Genomic DNA, 17,843 nt, shown 5'->3' with positions numbered 1-17,843 from the left:
AGATTCACAGAAGCAAAACAACTATCAATCAAGTGTGAAAAGGAAAAAAAAAATCAATTTTCACAAGTTTTCAGAGTTTACATCCCAGGCCCCTGTTTAAGGAAACTACAGGAGTATATAATCCAGAAAGATATGGGATCCAGAAAGCAAGGAGGTGACATAGAAGAGAGGTAGAGGGGATTTCCCAAGATGATGGTGATGGAGGACCCCAAATCAGCAACTGTGTAGCAGGATAGAGGGCATTTAGTTCAAACTGAAGTAGAAGGGCAGAGAGCTCCAAGGAAAGCATCTAGTGAAAAAAAAGTAGAATTGATATATTATCTGACAAGTCTGATTATGTTAAGGGAATTTTATAGCTCTCCGGGATCATTTTGAGATGGATTAATGACAGGAACACAGAAACATAAGATAACATTAACAAATAGAAATGCAATTATAAACCCCTGGGTGGGGAAATGCTATATAAAAAAGGAAATGTACTAGGCGCAGTGGCTCATGCCTGTAATCCCAGCACTTTGGGATGCCAAGGCAGGCGGATCACCTGAGGTCGGGAGATCGAGACCAGTCGTACCAACATGAAGAAACCCCATTTCTACAAAAAAATAAAAAATAAAATAAATAAAAATAACTGGGCGTGGTGGTGTATGCCTATAATCCCAGCTACTCGGGAGGCTGAGGCAGGAGAATCACTTGAGTCTGGGAGGCGGAGGTTGCAATGAGCTGAGATCGGTTCCAGCCTGTTTAACAAGAGAGAAACCCCGTCTCAAAAAACAAACAAACAAACAAACAAACAAACAAACAAACAAACGCCCTATAGTTTCATTGTGAGCAATAAGAAGTGGGCTACTTAAGTTAGAATTTTAACTCTGCTGCTGAGTTGTGTGACCTTGGGACAATTGCTTAACAATTCTAATTATATAAACAGAATTTTAATTTCAATAAAATGAGTTAAAAGATAGAGGGTAGGATGTGAATGTCGGGGGTGGAAAGAGAGATGAAGAGGGAGAGACAGTTGAAAGAGAGAGAATTAAATTTAGTTCCTCATCTTTCATAGGAAGATGTCAACAGACATGTAAAATATTGAAAATCAACAAACAGGCCCGGGCATGGTGGTTCACGCCTGTAATCCCAGCACTTTGGGAGGCGGAAGCGGGCGGATCACGAGGTCAGGAGATCGAGACCATCCTGGCTAACACGGTGAAACCCCGTCTCTTCCAATAATACAAAACAGAAATTGGCCGGGCGTGGTGGCGGGCGCCTGTAGTCCCAACTACTTGGGAGGCTGAGGCAGGAGAATGGCGTGAACCCAGGAGGCAGAGGTTGCAGTGAGCCAAGATCGCGCCACTGCACTCCAGCCTGGGAGACAGAGTGAGACTCCGTCTCAAAAAACAAATGAACAACAGTATAATGATCATAATAGCTAAAACATATAGTGTTAATTCTATGCCAAACACTCCTTTATTCTGTAAGACACACACACACACACACACACACACACACACACACACACACACACACTTAATTTTCTCCTCCAAAGTGATGTCTCCTAGTTACAAGAGTTGCCAGTAGATGGAATGAGTGAAATAATTGCTTCTTTTTTAAAAACAAAAAAGCAGTATTTCACCTTTACATCTTGGTATATGTATTATTTTGAGAAAATAAAAGCTAATTGAGACATAAAATATGTAATGGATTCAAGAAACTTTTGTGTTGTCTTACTTGCTATGTTAGAATAGTGCTTTAATTTCTGTGATTGCCAAAATTTCTCTTCACATAATGGATGTAATATGAAGTAATGAGCTATTGAAAATAATTCTCCCTTCTTTCTGTTCCCTCTTCTGATATTATAACCTCTCAGAAAGCACTGTAAGAAACCTGAGCTCCACTCAAATGGCGGGGCTACTGTTTGACACGTTTTGGGCGTTCTGATTTTGTTTTAAGATCCATTTCAACCTTAGAGACTTTCTCTAAAAGAATAATACAAATGGTAAAAATATAAATGTCAATTTGCTTACAGATTTCAATTCAAGAGGAGTCCATCATATCAGATCCATGAGAGCACCATCTGCCCTGAGGAGGATATTTTTAGATGATGGGCATATTCTACCTTGGGCTAAAGTGTAGGATGAGTTAGGGTTGCTGATTGATACCATTCGTCATTGACATTTTTTTCTTTTCTACTCACTAAATAAGTGTGTTAATTTTTTTTTTCCTAATGTTTGGTGTTATAACAGAGATGAAATAGGGGAATGTGCTAGGGATAAAGGAAATATGCTTATTATAAATTAAATTAACCCACAGAAGCAATTTCCCAATATTATTTGAGTTGTGATTCTCATATTGATTTAAGCAAAAGACCTGTGTTCTAATTCCAGGACTTGTGTACCATCTGTGTGTATATGGGTAATTTTCCCCACCCGTGAATGAGTTGAAAGTGTCATCATTACATGGGAAAGAAGAGTAATTTTAAAATATTTTATCAACTGACACACAGACTATTGCAATGGTCATCTTCTGAACTGGAGTTCCTACCTCCATCTCTCTACCCAATTTATCACATAGTTGCCTGATTAAATTTCTAAGAATGTTACTGTCCTTGAGCAAATTATTTATTTGCTTATACATTTTTTAAAAACTTTTCAATTGACCATAAGAAAAGTTTTACATTCTTAGTTAAAATCTAAAAGTTCTATGAGAGCAAGATCTGTGACTTACTTATCTCTGTTTCTCTGGTACTCAACAAAGACCAGGCACATAGTATTTAACTTAGAAATGTTAAATAAAACTTTAATTTAACTAACCCTAAAATTCAAGGCTTCCTTTGGTCTGGGCCTGTCTTTCTAATATTTTGGTCTAGAATTACATGATTCTTTCTTTTTTCCAGTGTTTTAACTTTGTATTTTAAACTTTGATTCTGTTTATCCATCCTTCTTCCATACGTTTATCCATCTATCAAATATCTATAGGATAACATATCAAGATGTTCGCAGTTGCGAGCAGTAGATACCTTAACTCAAACTGGCTAAAATATTAACTGAAGAATGTCATTGGCTCAAAAATTTGAAAAATCAGTCTAGTTAACAGGACTTAGTGTGGTTTTATCAGACCTCTGACTCTGTTTCTCCATAATGAACGAATGAAGGAATTAACACTCAATATCAAAAGATCTGCAATGAGTGAACAAAAACTCTTCATGCCACACAATAAGATCTTCCCACTATACTTCTCACAACAGTATAAAGGTGTATTTACCATTATTATAAGCCCACAAGTAGGTACAAAAGAGTAAGTGGTGGCACCTTTTTTTAGTGATGTATCAGCAACAATTTCTTCTTTGTACTAGGAAAAAAGGCCACAAATAATGTTAATATCATGGGAAGCATGTTTACCCACTAACTTTCAAATGATTTAAGTCAATGTTGTAGGTCTGCCTTTTAACTCAAATAAATATTTTTCATTTTCACCACTAGCGGGCAGCAGCTAGAAAATATGAATAGTGACTACTATTGTATATTTTTTTCACTTCTTCAAAATTATGATTAACTTATGCTTACAGCAGTGAAATATCCTGGATCGTGTATATTCTGTTCTATTACAAAACTATGTATTCAGATTTTTTGCTTTGGAAAATTTTAGTCTAAATATTATAGAAGTAGAAACCATCTCACCCTCTGCCTCTAGTAGCTTAAGTAACTTAGAAAATAGTGTGAAATTAAACAGAAACTTCCTAGATGCTAATAGCCACGTGGGAAATTTCAATAATATTAGAAGCCTTCCTTCAAAGAAGATGGTATTTCACAGTCTATGACAACAAAATGTATGGCAGCCAAAGGAAGAGAATCAGTAATCTAGGATGGTAAAAGTAACATAGGATCCCTATGGGACTTAGATGGAGAGACATTTCAATTAAGTATGTTTTGTCATGTCATTAAATTTATTTATTTATCTGTAAAACACCATAAGTCCTGGCGGTCTGCCTTGATCTCCTTCATACTAAAGTGTATATTTCTTTTACTGTCTTTACAGATTTGCATTTATTTTCTATTCTTAGATTTTTATCAAACTTTCCTTATACAATTCAGACTTTTACTTTAAGAATTTTAGAGTTGTTTTAGAGTTGAAGATGTCAATGTTTTCAAAGTCCTTCTGTAATTTATCATGTTACTCTATGTGTATAGTGTGGAATTCATAATTAGAAATACTTTTCTGGCATTAGAGGAGCAGCATTTGTTCTCCATTCACTTTAAAGTCTTAGTTTTCCCAAGACACAATGGCCTCTAGTGAATTAAGGCTATTTTCTCCCATGAATGCAGAAAGAAAAGGGGTTGAATAAGATGTTTACATTTTTCTCATAGTAAATCATAAATACAGAGTAGATGCACACAAAAAAGGAAGCATTGCATTTATGACTACATACATTGTTTTTGGTAATTAAAACATATGTTTAAGGTAACAATATAGCCTTATTTAATATTTCCTGCTTCCATTTTTTTAATCAGACAGTTCACAGAGAAGTCAAAAGATATTTTATACCAGGCCACTAAATATAGCAGTGTAAAGTATTGGGCTATGTGCACAGGTGTGGTTTTTAAGACAAACTGAATTATTCCTTCTATTTCCAGTTCCAAGGAAATTATATAATGATAGTTTCTTAGAAATTGTCTCCGAGGCTAACACTGCAAAGTAAAATCAAATAAAGCTGAACTAAAAATTGTCTGCTTAAAAACCCTTGGTAAGAAAAAGTCACAGATGAATTCTAGAGCTTATTTGTATAGCTTTGACCTGAAAGAAGTGTGTAATTACTAGACTGAACATTTACTTAGGAATTCAAAGTCAAATAAAGCCATACTGTAAAAAAAGCTTTTCACAGCAGTTTTGTCTTTAGGAATGTCCACTCTGTACATATAATATAAAAAGCTATAAAAATGTATTGAGTCCATTTGTTTACTATATACCAGAAAAGGGTCTAGCCTACAGTAGGTACAAATACCTGTTGAGTGAGTATTTTTTGAAATAATAAACAGAAGTTGTTGCATTAAAAAATAGCCTCAGAATCAGTCACCTTAAGGTTTGTTTTTCTCTTTTTGAGGTGGGGTCTGGCTATATTTCCCCGACTGACCTCAAACTTCTGGGTTCCAGCAGTCCTCCCGCCTCTGCGTTCCCGGTGACTGGGACTACAGATGCATACCACCACCTTGAGGTATGTACTTGAGGTATGTTTTTTAAATCAATTTGCCTTAAAAATACCCCAGAAATAGTTTTTGGATGACCTTAAGTATAATGTCTTTAAGATATATTTGTATTTTTGGTAGTAGGGAGCAAAACATCAAATTTAGGTTACTATTTCAAAATATTTATAAAATTATCACAGTTTATTCTATTGTGTATCATTTTTACCTGTGTGATTGTCATAGCATTACTAAATCTTAATACAGTGAAGTTTCCTTTAGTACTAGCTTTTTGGTTAACTGGGGGATTCTCAGACAATCAACTTATTTCTAAATACATTTAGTACTAAGGCAATTGCAAATGTGTTGTCCACAAAGAAGACTTTATAGTTTCAGACAGATTTAATTTAACAAATATCAAAAGAAAGAAAGAAAGAAAGAAAGAAAGAAAGAAAGAAAGAAAGAAAGAAAGAAAGAAAGAAAGAAAGAAAGAAAGAAAGAAAACAGTAGGTGTAATTGCATAATTAAGGACCACAATTTTCTCTAAAATATTAACATATCCTTCCACCAGAGGGCAATATTTGCAAGACATTTAAATAATTACTCAAAAGTATGTCCTCACACAGGGATATAAACAAATAGAAACCTATTACATTGCTGTTGGTTAATACCTTGTGTACATCTTGAAAAATACTATGAATGCAATTATTTAAACAATTGCATATAATACTCAATGTATACATATAGTGAAACAACAAATAAGGTAACTCTTCTTTAAATATGTAAACAGAACTTTCAGAAAGAAGCACATTTCTACATATTAGTATTTTTTCCATTTATTATTAATCATTTAACTCAAATATAATAAAAAAAACTTAGGGTGGGAGAAACAACAAAAGAAAAGAAGTTTTATATCAATGGGTAAAGTCATGAAAAGGCATAAAATTTTACAAGCAGAAAGGATAATAGAAACCACACAATACAAGCCTTCATTTGTGCCAGTAAGAAAACTGGCTCATTAATGTTCAACGATTGATACAAAATTGCAGAGATGATAATCAGTAGAACCAGGACCCAAACTCAGGTAAACTGATTTCACATTTCATACTCCGTGATGTTGATGTTCAAAATGTGATCCTTAGGCAAGCAGTTGTGGAAATTTGTTACAATTGCTGGATATTGGGCTCCACTCTAGACCTATTGAATCAGAATCTGTATTTTAACAAGACCTTAAACTATGAGAAACTACTCTAACCTGTGCTGTTTTCTCATCACCAGTTACGCGACTTCAGGTAATTACAAAATCTCACTTTCCTCCTTGATAACATGGGAATACAACTGTTTTAGTTTAAGGAATAATTATAAAGAATAAATAAGTTTATCATGTAAATAAAAGCTACTCATAAATTGTAATATGGTACGCACATTACATTAATTATATTCAGTGAAAACTTCTCCTTTTATTGTTCACAGTTCTTGACAAGAGGGACAATTCTTCCCCTAGAAGAAAAGTGGTCTAATAATGCAATTTAGGGCTTGTTAAAATTGGATGTAAAATATTGGGGATTTTAGTTAAAAAATCTTGACAGAGAGAGGAAGTCTTTTTCTGACATGCTTAAATTAATGTCCTACATATAACTACTAGTGTTTCTTTGCGTTAAGATAAATCTGATGAATTTAGGGCTGCAAAAGCACATGTTCAGCATTGCAATTTGTGTCCACCCATGAAGAAAATCTGTTGGGTTAGCAAATGGTGTCTGAATATATGTTTCTTACATTGGGTGCAGCTATGGGTTTAAAGCCAGCCTAAATGACATTCTTCAGTCTCAGGTGGTCTAGTAACATTTCTTGTAATTCTCCACACACAACATTTTTCATAGTTTATGGAAATACCATTAAATACATCCCCTCTGGCTGGGGTGTTATCCAAATATCACCACTCCAGCCTGCCAAACTCCACTGGACTGCCGTCATCTTTATAGAACTACATTTATTTTAACTATTAAGACAGACAAGAAAACATTGTCTCCTGAAATATATTCTGGACATTTTCACTCCCAGGCTGGGTTACTTAACTTGTGTAATTTCACTCATAATTATTTGAAATTGTATTTATGTGTCTATCTCCCATGTAGCTTGTGAGATATTTCAGGGAGAATTCCCAGATCTAATATTACTCTTGACACTCAATGAATATTTTTAGAATGAATAAATCAATATTACCAGTTATTCTGATTCAGTTGCTCATCCTATTACCAAGATAGTGGAAGAGAGAGGAGGATGACATTCATTTCAATCAAGGTGAATATAACTGTTTTACTCTAAAAACAATGCTTTGGTGTTAGATTTATATTGCTTAGTGTTCCTTCATATTTGTATATTGGAGATGTAGCTATCATGTTTACTGATGGTTTAGGTAGATCTCTAGTCATTTGTGGTGCAACTTAACCTGGAGTGCTTAGGAAAATCATTTATATATCATCACCCCAGCTTCACAAATATTTGTTGTAAATTCTAATTTTTTGTATAACTTCCCAGAATTCCAAAATCATTAATATCTCTAAATAAATATAATTTAATAAACTTAGTTACTAAAAATTTGAAAAATACAGATATTTTGAAAACACCTAGATAAGTCAAGTCCTGAGTAGCTTGAATCTTTTAATCTTTTTCCTTTTTTTTTTTTTTTTTGTAAGGAAGTAGTAGTTTAGTGAGGGATTTTTTTTGTCCCTTTATACTTGATCTTGAGAAATGGATATTATTCTGAGGCATCACATGGTTTTAGAGAAAATTCAAATTCACAGTTTTATTGAAGATATGTATTTTAACACAAATTTATCAAAAAAGATAGAAATGTCTTCATTATCCTTTTCCTTATCATATTTCACAATGGAAAATAATTTGACACTATCAAACTTAATAATGGCAAATGGTTTTAGCTACTTTGACATTTTTTTCCAGCTATCCATTCGGTGACTACATAGCCATTGTATCACTTGAACTATTCAGGTAATATTATTATTTGAATCTGAATTTAGATCCATACTTTTGAGATTTTGTCTCAGGATCTTAAGTAAAATTGACTCCCTCTGTTGGCTTATATGACATCCAAGGTTTTGACCTTGAAAATGTGGTTCAAGGCCAATCTGTTTTGTAAGCATTGGCCTGAGTTGTACACAAGAAGTTTGTGATTCATGTGAAAGAGATTAATAATTTATATTAATCTAGCACAGTTTTCTTGCTTTGCTTAATGAGATAAATTCATTGATGCTGTACCTATATACATAAAACCAAAAGTCTTACATGAATGTCTTTCAAAACTTATGCTTTAGGGGAAGGAGATACAAAGAAAAATAAAATATGATTTGAATGTAATATATGTAAATTAGAATAAATCTTTTTGTTAATAAATATTTAAATTATCAATTACAATTTGTTGGCAAGCACAAGGTATAGCCACATATTTCATCAGTATATTGGTTTTCAGTAGTGCATTGTAAATTAGTTAAATAAAGATACTTAAAATTCCAAGGAATTTATATTAAATTAACTCTCTTTTATTTAATCAACTTCACCGAGTTTATAGCTATTCTTTTTTTTCTCCTCCCACCTCTTTTTATTTATTTCTCCCTTGCTCTAGTCTTCCTTCTCTCCCTTTCTTTCTTTCATCTTTTTCCTGTCAGAGGTTAAAGCAAACACATGAACAATATAATTGTGTATTTTGTGTGCACATATTTTATATTCAAGGGACCCTAGGGGTCTTGGAACACCACAAGCATAAGTTAAATATATTGAAATCTTTCTTGCCTGCAATACTGGCATCAGCATGCTGGACAAAACGTAGCAAACTAGAAGTAACTTGTCAATTTTTAATAAAGTTGTCTTCCCTAGCAGAGCTAAATGCACCATTCTCCCTGCAAACTCTGGAGATGATGACATCTTCCCACATGGTTTCCATAGCATCCGTTCCTGAAGAGCCCCAGTATGGTCCTTGGTCAGGGCGATCCGCCCAGCTCCCCTAGAAAGTTGGCAACCTAGCTAGCCAAAAGAAGCATCCCCTTTTCCTGAAACTTACTCTGTCCGTGGTGCTGAACCATTGTACTGAGACCCGCCCAGACGGGCGCTGTCAGCCGCTGAAAAAAGATATTCCCTGACGCTGCCCAAATCAGAACGGTGTATCTTTTATTTACTCACGTCCTCAAAGAGCAGCAAGCCTTCTCCATCTTAATTTGACTCTACCGCAGAGCAGAGTTACGCTGGCGTGATGGGAGGAGATCATGGGCAGAGAGGAAAAACTAATAGCAGCATTGCTCACCTGAGACCTGAGATGCTCCCATGAGTTTTGAATATGCTCTGTTCCTTACGGCAAAGACACCATTTTAAAAAGTACTATTCTTTTGACTTTGTTGTTACCCAAGGGTTCTGTGACATTCCGGCCCCTCCGTTTAAAAACCAGCAGATTTGAGAGCAGTAAATCTTCAAAACGGGGAATTTACATTGTTTTTCAGCTGACCGACTTCCAGGACAAGGACTCAACCGCATCTACCCAAATACCATGGTACTGCTTGCGCCCTTTGCCACCGGATCCTCCCCTTCCAATGAGACTTTCTGATTGTGTCTACTAACTCTCCTATTAGGAAACCCGTGGGTTGCATGCAGCTATTCTGTTGTATTCTCATTCTCACTCTCCCTCCCTTCTCTCACTCTCACTCTTGCTGGAGGCAAGCCACTACCATTCTGCTGAGAAGGAAAAACCAACAACTACTTTAAGAGATTAAGACAATATGCGCAATCCTCGCCGTTTTTAGCAATCACTATTTAAATCTGGCAAGAACCGACAACAGTCTTTGCAAGGATGGAATCAGTAAAACAAAGGATTTTGGCCCCAGGAAAAGAGGGGCTAAAGAATTTTGCTGGAAAATCCCTCGGCCAGATCTACAGGTAAGACAAAGGAAACCGTTGCTTACCTGGGGCTCAGCATGAAAAAATCTGCAGGGCCGTTTCCGTAAACCCTGGTGGCTCAGAAAGATTGTAATATGATCGGAAAGTCTTTTTGTTGCCCATTGCTTGGAGCAGGGGTGCTCTGGAAACCTGCTTATTAATGCAGGAATGTTGCATTAAATGAACCTGTCTGGTGTGTGTGTGTGTGTGTGTGTGTGTGTGTGTGTGTGTGTGTGTGTGTTTGATTTTTGCTTTGGTGACTGCAGAGTTTTATCCTTTATTACACAGGATTTATCTCCTTTACAGTTAAGAAATAACCAGCACCTGCTCAAACAGCGTTTCTTTTGGTGCTCATAGAATGCCCCAAATTAAATTCCTTTCATGCAGACAAATGAATATAAAACACAACCCTCTAAAAAAATTAACCAAGAAATTCCAAAGAGTAATAGTTTATACATTATTAATATATATGTTATATATGTATATATGCTATATATATGTGTGTGTGTATATATATGTTGGGGAGAGAGAAAGAGAGAGGTCTCAGCTTCGAAAGCATAGTAGAGAATCCCCTAGTGGAATATGTCTTCTGCATTGAATGAAGAAGAATCAAAATATATCAATAATTGATAGTTGAAGCAATTCCTTTCTCTAAGACTGAAACAATGTATATGCATTTTTAATTATTTTCATCTCCTAGAGTCTATTTCTTGCATAGGAAATGTCAATGCCTGGAAGAACAGCCATAAATATAACAAGCAACATTACTTTGAAAGTCCTAGAAATGATTTAATTATTGAATCCTCCGATAGTCACTACACTAATTATGCTGTAATTTGCAAAACTTTAAATCATTTCAAGTATGTGATATGGATACAGCTTTTCTTAATAATTAGAGCAAAATCAAGAAGACAGAGCAGACATAAAAGGAAAAAGAATTACAAAGGAGCGCTAATTTTAATATTTTGGAAATTGAAGTCTCTGTAAATGCATGAGAAATGTAAAGAAAATGATCAAACCACTCCCAAATTTTCCAAATCTCTTCAGGTTTGGCGGGCTTCATGTAGGCACGATTATGCACCTATGCGGCAGTAGATACCGCAAGGGCCCTGCAGTCCCACAGCTACCATGGAAAGGGATGTTCTTTCCCAGTACAACTGCCATCCGGCGCAGAGTTCAACTTTGTAGATTTGAGCACACGAAGCCAATACAGGAAAAGAAAACACACACACACACACACACACACACACACACACACACACACACTGGCTGAATTTTTTTCTCCCAGTAAAAATAAATTGCAATATTTTCTAACTTTATGATCAGACTTTAAGAATAAACATTAACCTAGCCACAAATACCTTTATGACCTATTCTCCAGGTGCTTTTTATAGAATTTGGAAGCCTGACATTTTTTTCTGGTGGCCTCAAACTGCTTGACAGCAATATTCCAAGCTATGCATATTTGAAATTAATTGTAAAAATTTCGCTTGCTTCACCCGTGTGTGTGAAAACAACTGGGTGTGCACATAGCATTTAAAACGGCACAGGTGAAAAACAATTACATGGTAGACTGGAAAAAATTTCTGCAAATTGTAAACGGAGAGGCTCTTTGTTTAAATATCGAAAGTATAAATCGCAAGGGGCTACGTACGGAGATGTTATCTTATGCATTCCTTTCGTTTGTTTGTTGTTAATAGAAATTTCATAAATATGTTGTAGACTAGAACACTGCCACCTTTTAGTAAAACCATTCCTTTTCTCCGCGTTCCCCTTTTCATTTACCCCTTCTCCCAAGGACCAAAGCCAAAAATGAATTGATGGTTGAAATCTCATGAAACACTATGCAAAAACAAATATTGAAGTGAGATCTTCCCCTTTGATGTGGAATATCTTACAAAAGTTGATATGGGAGCACGTTTGTGTATCTGGGAGTCGCATTTTGCGTCTTGGGAAAGGGATCCTTGACATTTTTCGGTGTTTGTAAGAGAGAGAGTAATGACGCAAGATTGTGAATAATTAATTATTCATGTTCTGGCAGTAGGAAGCTTAGGTGTCGGCCATATGCTGTAGAGTCCTTTGTCTCCAACTCCAGTAATAAGGAAAAAAAAAATAGTAAGAAGTGTAACAGGGGCGTAAGCATTGAACTAGAACCCTGGAGCGGGATGAAGGGGAAGAAGAGTGCATGACACTCTCGGCGAGAGCTCTCAGGCCTTCTTCTCATGCACAAGCACTGGCCTAGAGAGGCCTTAGTCCCGGGGGTGCCCCAGGCTCAGCTCCAGGGGTGGGCTGGGGGACAGAATACCAGCATCGCCAAGCCGGAAAACCTCAGCTTGCTAGAAACGGAAAAGGCAGCGCGGGTGGAAAAGGCTCTCAAGTTGGGCCCGCCTGCAGCGGAGTAGCCCTCTGGTACTGGGTTGCAGGAGGACACCGCGGTTGTCAGGGTTAAGCTCTGCTGGGCGCGGGTAGGAGTGGGAGGTCCCTATTCAGGTGCAGAGGACGCTCTGGTAACCTCTGCCCTCACAAAATGCAGACCTTGCAGACTCTGCAAGAAAGTTAGGCCCAAGCGGCCTGTGTATCTGAATCAGAGCGCCCAGGGGTGGATCCCGAGACAGGGACTCGCTACCTTAGGCCTAAAGGTGCTAAAGTTGAAGCGATGTCGCCGCCGTGGCCAAGGGCACCTGCAGAATGTGAGAGAGTGTGGGAGGTCTTGCAGCTTGGTGTCACCCCACCACCCTAATCCCCGAGGGTGGGGTGAGGTCGACGGCCCTCCTCCCAACCCCTACGGGTCCTGAAAAATGGGAATGGGTCAGCATCGGGGGTGCCTAAGCCGCCACGTCCTTGACTCGCCCCTGCTCTGCCGCGCAGGGTGCTGGAGAAGAAGCAAGACACCAGGGAGACGATCGAGCTGACGGAGGATGGGAAGCCCCTAGAGGTGCCCGAGAGGAAGGCGCCGCTGTGCGACTGCACATGCTTCGGCCTGCCGCGCCGCTACATTATCGCCATCATGAGCGGCCTGGGCTTCTGCATCTCCTTCGGCATCCGCTGCAACCTGGGCGTGGCCATTGTGGACATGGTCAACAACAGCACCATCCACCGCGGGGGCAAGGTCATCAAGGAGGTGGGCAACGTCTGGCCGCCCTGGCTCCCGCCCTTCGGCCATGCGGCCTCGCAAAACCGTATCTCCTGTGTGAGCTCCGTTTTTCCCCACTGAAAGGAAGGTTTGGGTGCTCCCTAAGCTCCTCGCTAACTCTGTCGTTCTAGAATGGACCCCAGTAGTGTTATCAGTTCCCTTTTCGCTCTGCTGTCTGGGCCTTCCCTTCCTCATCTGCAAAGTAGAAAAGAGCGTCTAGCTCACCAGGTTTTGTGAACTGTGACTTAATACAAGACGTTGGTGACTAGCAATGTCCACTAAGTCTAAATAGAAGTGTGTTTGTTTTACTTGGGTGAATAGTGCAGCATATTAATTATAGTTTTCCCAGGACTTCATTCAGTCCCCGCCAAAACATTCTTAATATTCAAAATGAAACAAACTGGAAAACAAAATCAGCTGTGTTCATATCAGCAGGTTCGGCTGAGGGGTCTTTGGGAAGGTTTACCTCTCCCAGGAGGAGCCACAACGTAAGAGGGTCCCAGGGTGGCAGGGAGTCGAGCCCAGAGGGGAGGGTCACGTCAAGGTCACAGAACCCCTGGGTCCGGACTTCCTTCTTAGAAACCCCAACTGCCGTAAACCAGACTAAGCAGGAGTTGAGAGCAGAAACTGGGGAAGGCTCTTGGAATCCGGGAGACCTTGCAAAATCCGCTGGGTGTCAAAATATCAAAAGAGAAAAAGGGTCCCCAGTTCTCAGGAGGGAAAAGCGCGCTCCCACCTTTCGGACTTAAATATTGAGACCCAGTTTACTTTGAGGTTCCCCTCGGGAAGTCACCCAGGCTGATTAGAACGGAATTAGACCTACACCTTCAGAAATACCCCTGCCCCGCATTTATTAAAACCCCTGAGCAATGACTCCCTCTCCCTTTACTCCTTCCAATTCACCGACTACTCCAAATTCTTCAGGCCCATATCCATCCCCATTTGTGGGGACACCCTTTCTCTTAGCCACCAGGAGCCCTGCATCTTTCATCCTTCGCTCCCCACCTTCCTTCCCTCCCCACTTTCCTTCCCCAGAATTTCCCTATTTAAGTCTCCAGGGTTAGAAGTCACTACACTACTGCGTCCGCATTGGCCGGATTCGTTAAGTGGACCCCTGCCAGGCGTCTCCACATCTGGCTAACAAATCTCTTCATGGGGAGTCCGAGTTTCCAAGACGGGCCCTCTAGATTCCTCCATTCAGATGATTCGATCTGCCTGACAGCAATCGGGGAGCAAAGCCAGTGCGCGCGGCCTCACTATTAATCATAATACATTTTGTTAATGAGCAAGGTTTTTTCGTTGCAAGAGGCAATTTTGTTAGGAAACGAAAATGAAGCCACTCTTATCCCCGGAATGCATGAAGCGCCCAAGCGTTGGGGGCTTTTTGGCTTGTGAACCTCTGAAAGTGAGCCTTTGGCACTGACGCTACTCTTTCCCTTCACACTTATTTCTCCTACCCCTCCATAGAAAGCCAAATTCAACTGGGACCCGGAAACCGTGGGGATGATCCACGGTTCCTTCTTTTGGGGCTACATCATCACCCAGATTCCGGGAGGCTACATCGCGTCTCGACTGGCAGCCAACAGGTAACGCACCAGGCGGGGCTGGGGCTCAGGGCGTGGTGTTTGTTCCTTCCGAAGGGGCAGCAGAAGCTGGGAGCAGAGACAACAGCCCAGAGGGGTTTGAGGACCCCCAAGCGAAGTCTTCTAGTCCCTTGACAACACCCTGTCAGGGCTGGAGCTGCTGGTGACTCCTTCCAGAATTAGTCGTCTAAACGAATGCAGGCTCTCTGGGACCGGCGCACGCGGCCTCCTTCCCTCTGCTGTGGCTGAACTTGCTTTTGGCGAAATGATCGACGTGCTTTATAGCCTGACCCGAGCTCAGGGCAGACCGAGAGCAGGCAGAGCAGGGACCGTGTGCCTGAGTGCACAAAGGAGTGGGGAACGGCAGATGCTGCGCTGTCTCCTGCACTCCCCACAGTCGCCCAGGCTCCCCGAGGGTCTGACCTCCTGGCAAGGCGCCTCGAACGGCTGGCCCCGTACCCCGCCCAGTTCGTGCTCTGGGTTTGAAGGATTTGTTTCTAGGAGGGGCAGGAACCAGCGATGCGATTCCACCTGTTAATGAGTTGCTTAGGGGCGGGGGTTGGGGGAGCCCTCAGCTGCTTTCAGTGGCCTCCTGCCTTGCTGCGGTGTCCACAACCAAGGTCCTAGCGCCTGTTCCCAGAAGCGCCACCAGCGGCACCTGCAGAGACGCCCCTAAAGCATAAGTCCTAAGGACTGATGGAGTGGGGGTGTTGACGGGCATAGCCTGGCCACCAGAAGGTGAAGGGTAGGTTCCTTTGCTTCACTCTGTGTATATTGATAAACAAAACTAAATGTTCTTCACGTCTGAATTGAACCCACATAGAACATATGCACCAGCACTTTCTGTTCTTTCTGCTTAGATACCACAAAGAAAGACTTTCAGTCACATTTTAACAGCAGAGGACTAGAAGTTGGCACCTCTCTAATAGTGGTCATATGCAACCTGGCCCTTTGTAACCTGGGAACACCTCATCTCTCAGGCCCCATACTGCGGCTTTTATCAATTACAATCCCTTTCACTAGCGGTGTCTTTTCTTCCCAAGGCTTCTCAGAGTCCTCAGGGCCTGGAGAGGAATTCTTGGAAATTTATTTTAGTCTTAAGGATCCCTAGAGCGAGGATGTTGGGGCAGTGCTTTAAAATGTCAAGAGGAGAGTGCCATACATTAGGAATAATGCCTTTCGGGGGCTGTCTTTACTTGACACTCGGATGGCTGACACGAAGACCAAGTAGTAGACAAATAGTCCCTTCAAAAAAATCAATGTAGTGTATATATATACCACATTTTCTTTATCCATTCATCTGCTGATGGACACTTGATGAAACTCATTAACTACGTAGAGAACCCCTTTTTATGGATGTGATAAATCAAAGAAAACATTGATATTAGGCAAAAAAATTAAAGAAATACTCTGTTAAATATTATTGATTATGAACATGTTACATTTTTGGATTTTAGATCCCCAATATATATAGTCTTCACTCCTTTTATTCCCTAGAAAGTATTTCCTAAAATAAAACAAAGTTTTCAGAAAGATACCCTAAACATACATGCATGGAATGTTTTCACTGCAGGAGAAAAAAAAAAGCAACAATTCACCAAAAAACAAAAATGATACAAGAACTCAATATGATGTCAAATGAAAGTATAATGGTGGTGACTTTAAGGGTTTTTTTCAGAGTCAGAACATTCACCTTGCCAAATATTAAAATGCTAACATTTTCCTGCCAGGAAAAAACACCAGGGATGCTCCAACTTTTCCTCTTTGTAACACTAGGAGGTCAGTAAATGGGTTTTTCTGATTTTTTTTTTTTTAAAGCAAACTCATTACTATCTGTGTCATGTTTATCAATGAAAACAGTGATGCTGACTCAGGTTCTAATTTATCTGGTAGATTTTCCTCAAAGGAATTTTTTTTTTTTTTTTTTTTTGAGACAGATTCTCACTCTGTAGCTAGACTGAAGTGCAGTGGTAGGATTTGGGCTCACTGCAAACTCCACCTCCTGGGTCCAAGAGATTCTCCCACCTCAGCCTCCCCAATAGCGGGACTACAGGCATGCACCACCACACTCAGCTAATTTTTGTATAGAAAAAAATTTTAATTTCTAGAATTCCTATTTGGACCCAAATTAATCTTACCTTTAAATGGGTATTCAAGGGAGAGGCCTTAATATTTTCATATATGATATGTTATGTTCTACAATACTGAGAAAATTAAACTAAAAATGTATTGTAAAATATCATGAACCTATAGAAAATCACAGAGATCAACTATCTTATCTTGCCTGAAGATTCTGACATTTTGCTTCATTTTGAAAATATAATGAAACATTGCAAAATGCAGTTGAAGCCTTGTGTGATAATGATTTTTAAACATGTGTAACATTTTCTTTTCAGTTTAAAACAGTATTGCATATTAGTAAGAAAAAATCATAAAAATGATAAAAATTTAATCATCCTGATACCCCTATTATTAACATGGTGAATGTCCAACTAGTACTACAGATGCTACATAGAATTTTTCCTTGGAAGGCTTTTAATAAATACAAAATCAGAAATTTTTACAAGTTGTTTGAAAGATGTATGTTTCCTATTATGATCTCTTTTTCAAAAACAGTAAAGACAAAGCAGCAAAACCAATCTTCCACTTATAAGCATCATGTACCCGTTCAAATAAGCTTCTCCATATTGATCACTTAATAGTAGAATGAGATTTCCCTTGTGTGTGATATTGGGGACAGATTCCTTTCCCTTTAGGTGTAAAAAAGGCTCACTTTGGAAAGTGTTTGCCATCACTGTTGTGGGTGGAACCGAGAAAGATAAACTGAGGTGTGTGGAGACAGCCACTCAAGAGAGAAGGGCTCCTGGTTACACCTCTTGGCAAATGTCTCAATGAAAAACAAAGAGCAATTATTTGGCTTCTTCAATTTGTTGATTAAGCAAAGACAGCCCCACTCTTGGTCACAATGCAGACTCCTGGTTCTTATACTACTCAGATTCGAAGTACATTTACTTTCCT

General features: G+C 39.2%; 1 protein-coding gene across 1 annotated transcript in view; it reads left to right on the top strand.

Annotated features, from left to right (window-relative positions):
* Nucleotides 1–9,241: 9,241 nt before the first annotated feature.
* Nucleotides 9,242–17,843, top strand: part of SLC17A6 (solute carrier family 17 member 6) — a 41,770-nt gene continuing 33,168 nt past the window's right edge. The window contains exons 1-3 of the mRNA XM_005578382.4: nucleotides 9,242–10,109; nucleotides 12,978–13,230; nucleotides 14,710–14,828. Coding sequence (XP_005578439.1) covers nucleotides 10,024–10,109; nucleotides 12,978–13,230; nucleotides 14,710–14,828 — 458 coding nt within the window. The 5' untranslated portion in view covers nucleotides 9,242–10,023. The remainder of the gene's footprint in view (nucleotides 10,110–12,977; nucleotides 13,231–14,709; nucleotides 14,829–17,843) is intronic.

The sequence above is a fragment of the Macaca fascicularis genome, chromosome 14 (assembly GCF_037993035.2).
Source record: "Macaca fascicularis isolate 582-1 chromosome 14, T2T-MFA8v1.1".
NCBI lineage: Eukaryota > Metazoa > Chordata > Mammalia > Primates > Cercopithecidae > Macaca > Macaca fascicularis.
This window is presented reverse-complemented; position numbering and strand designations above follow the sequence as displayed.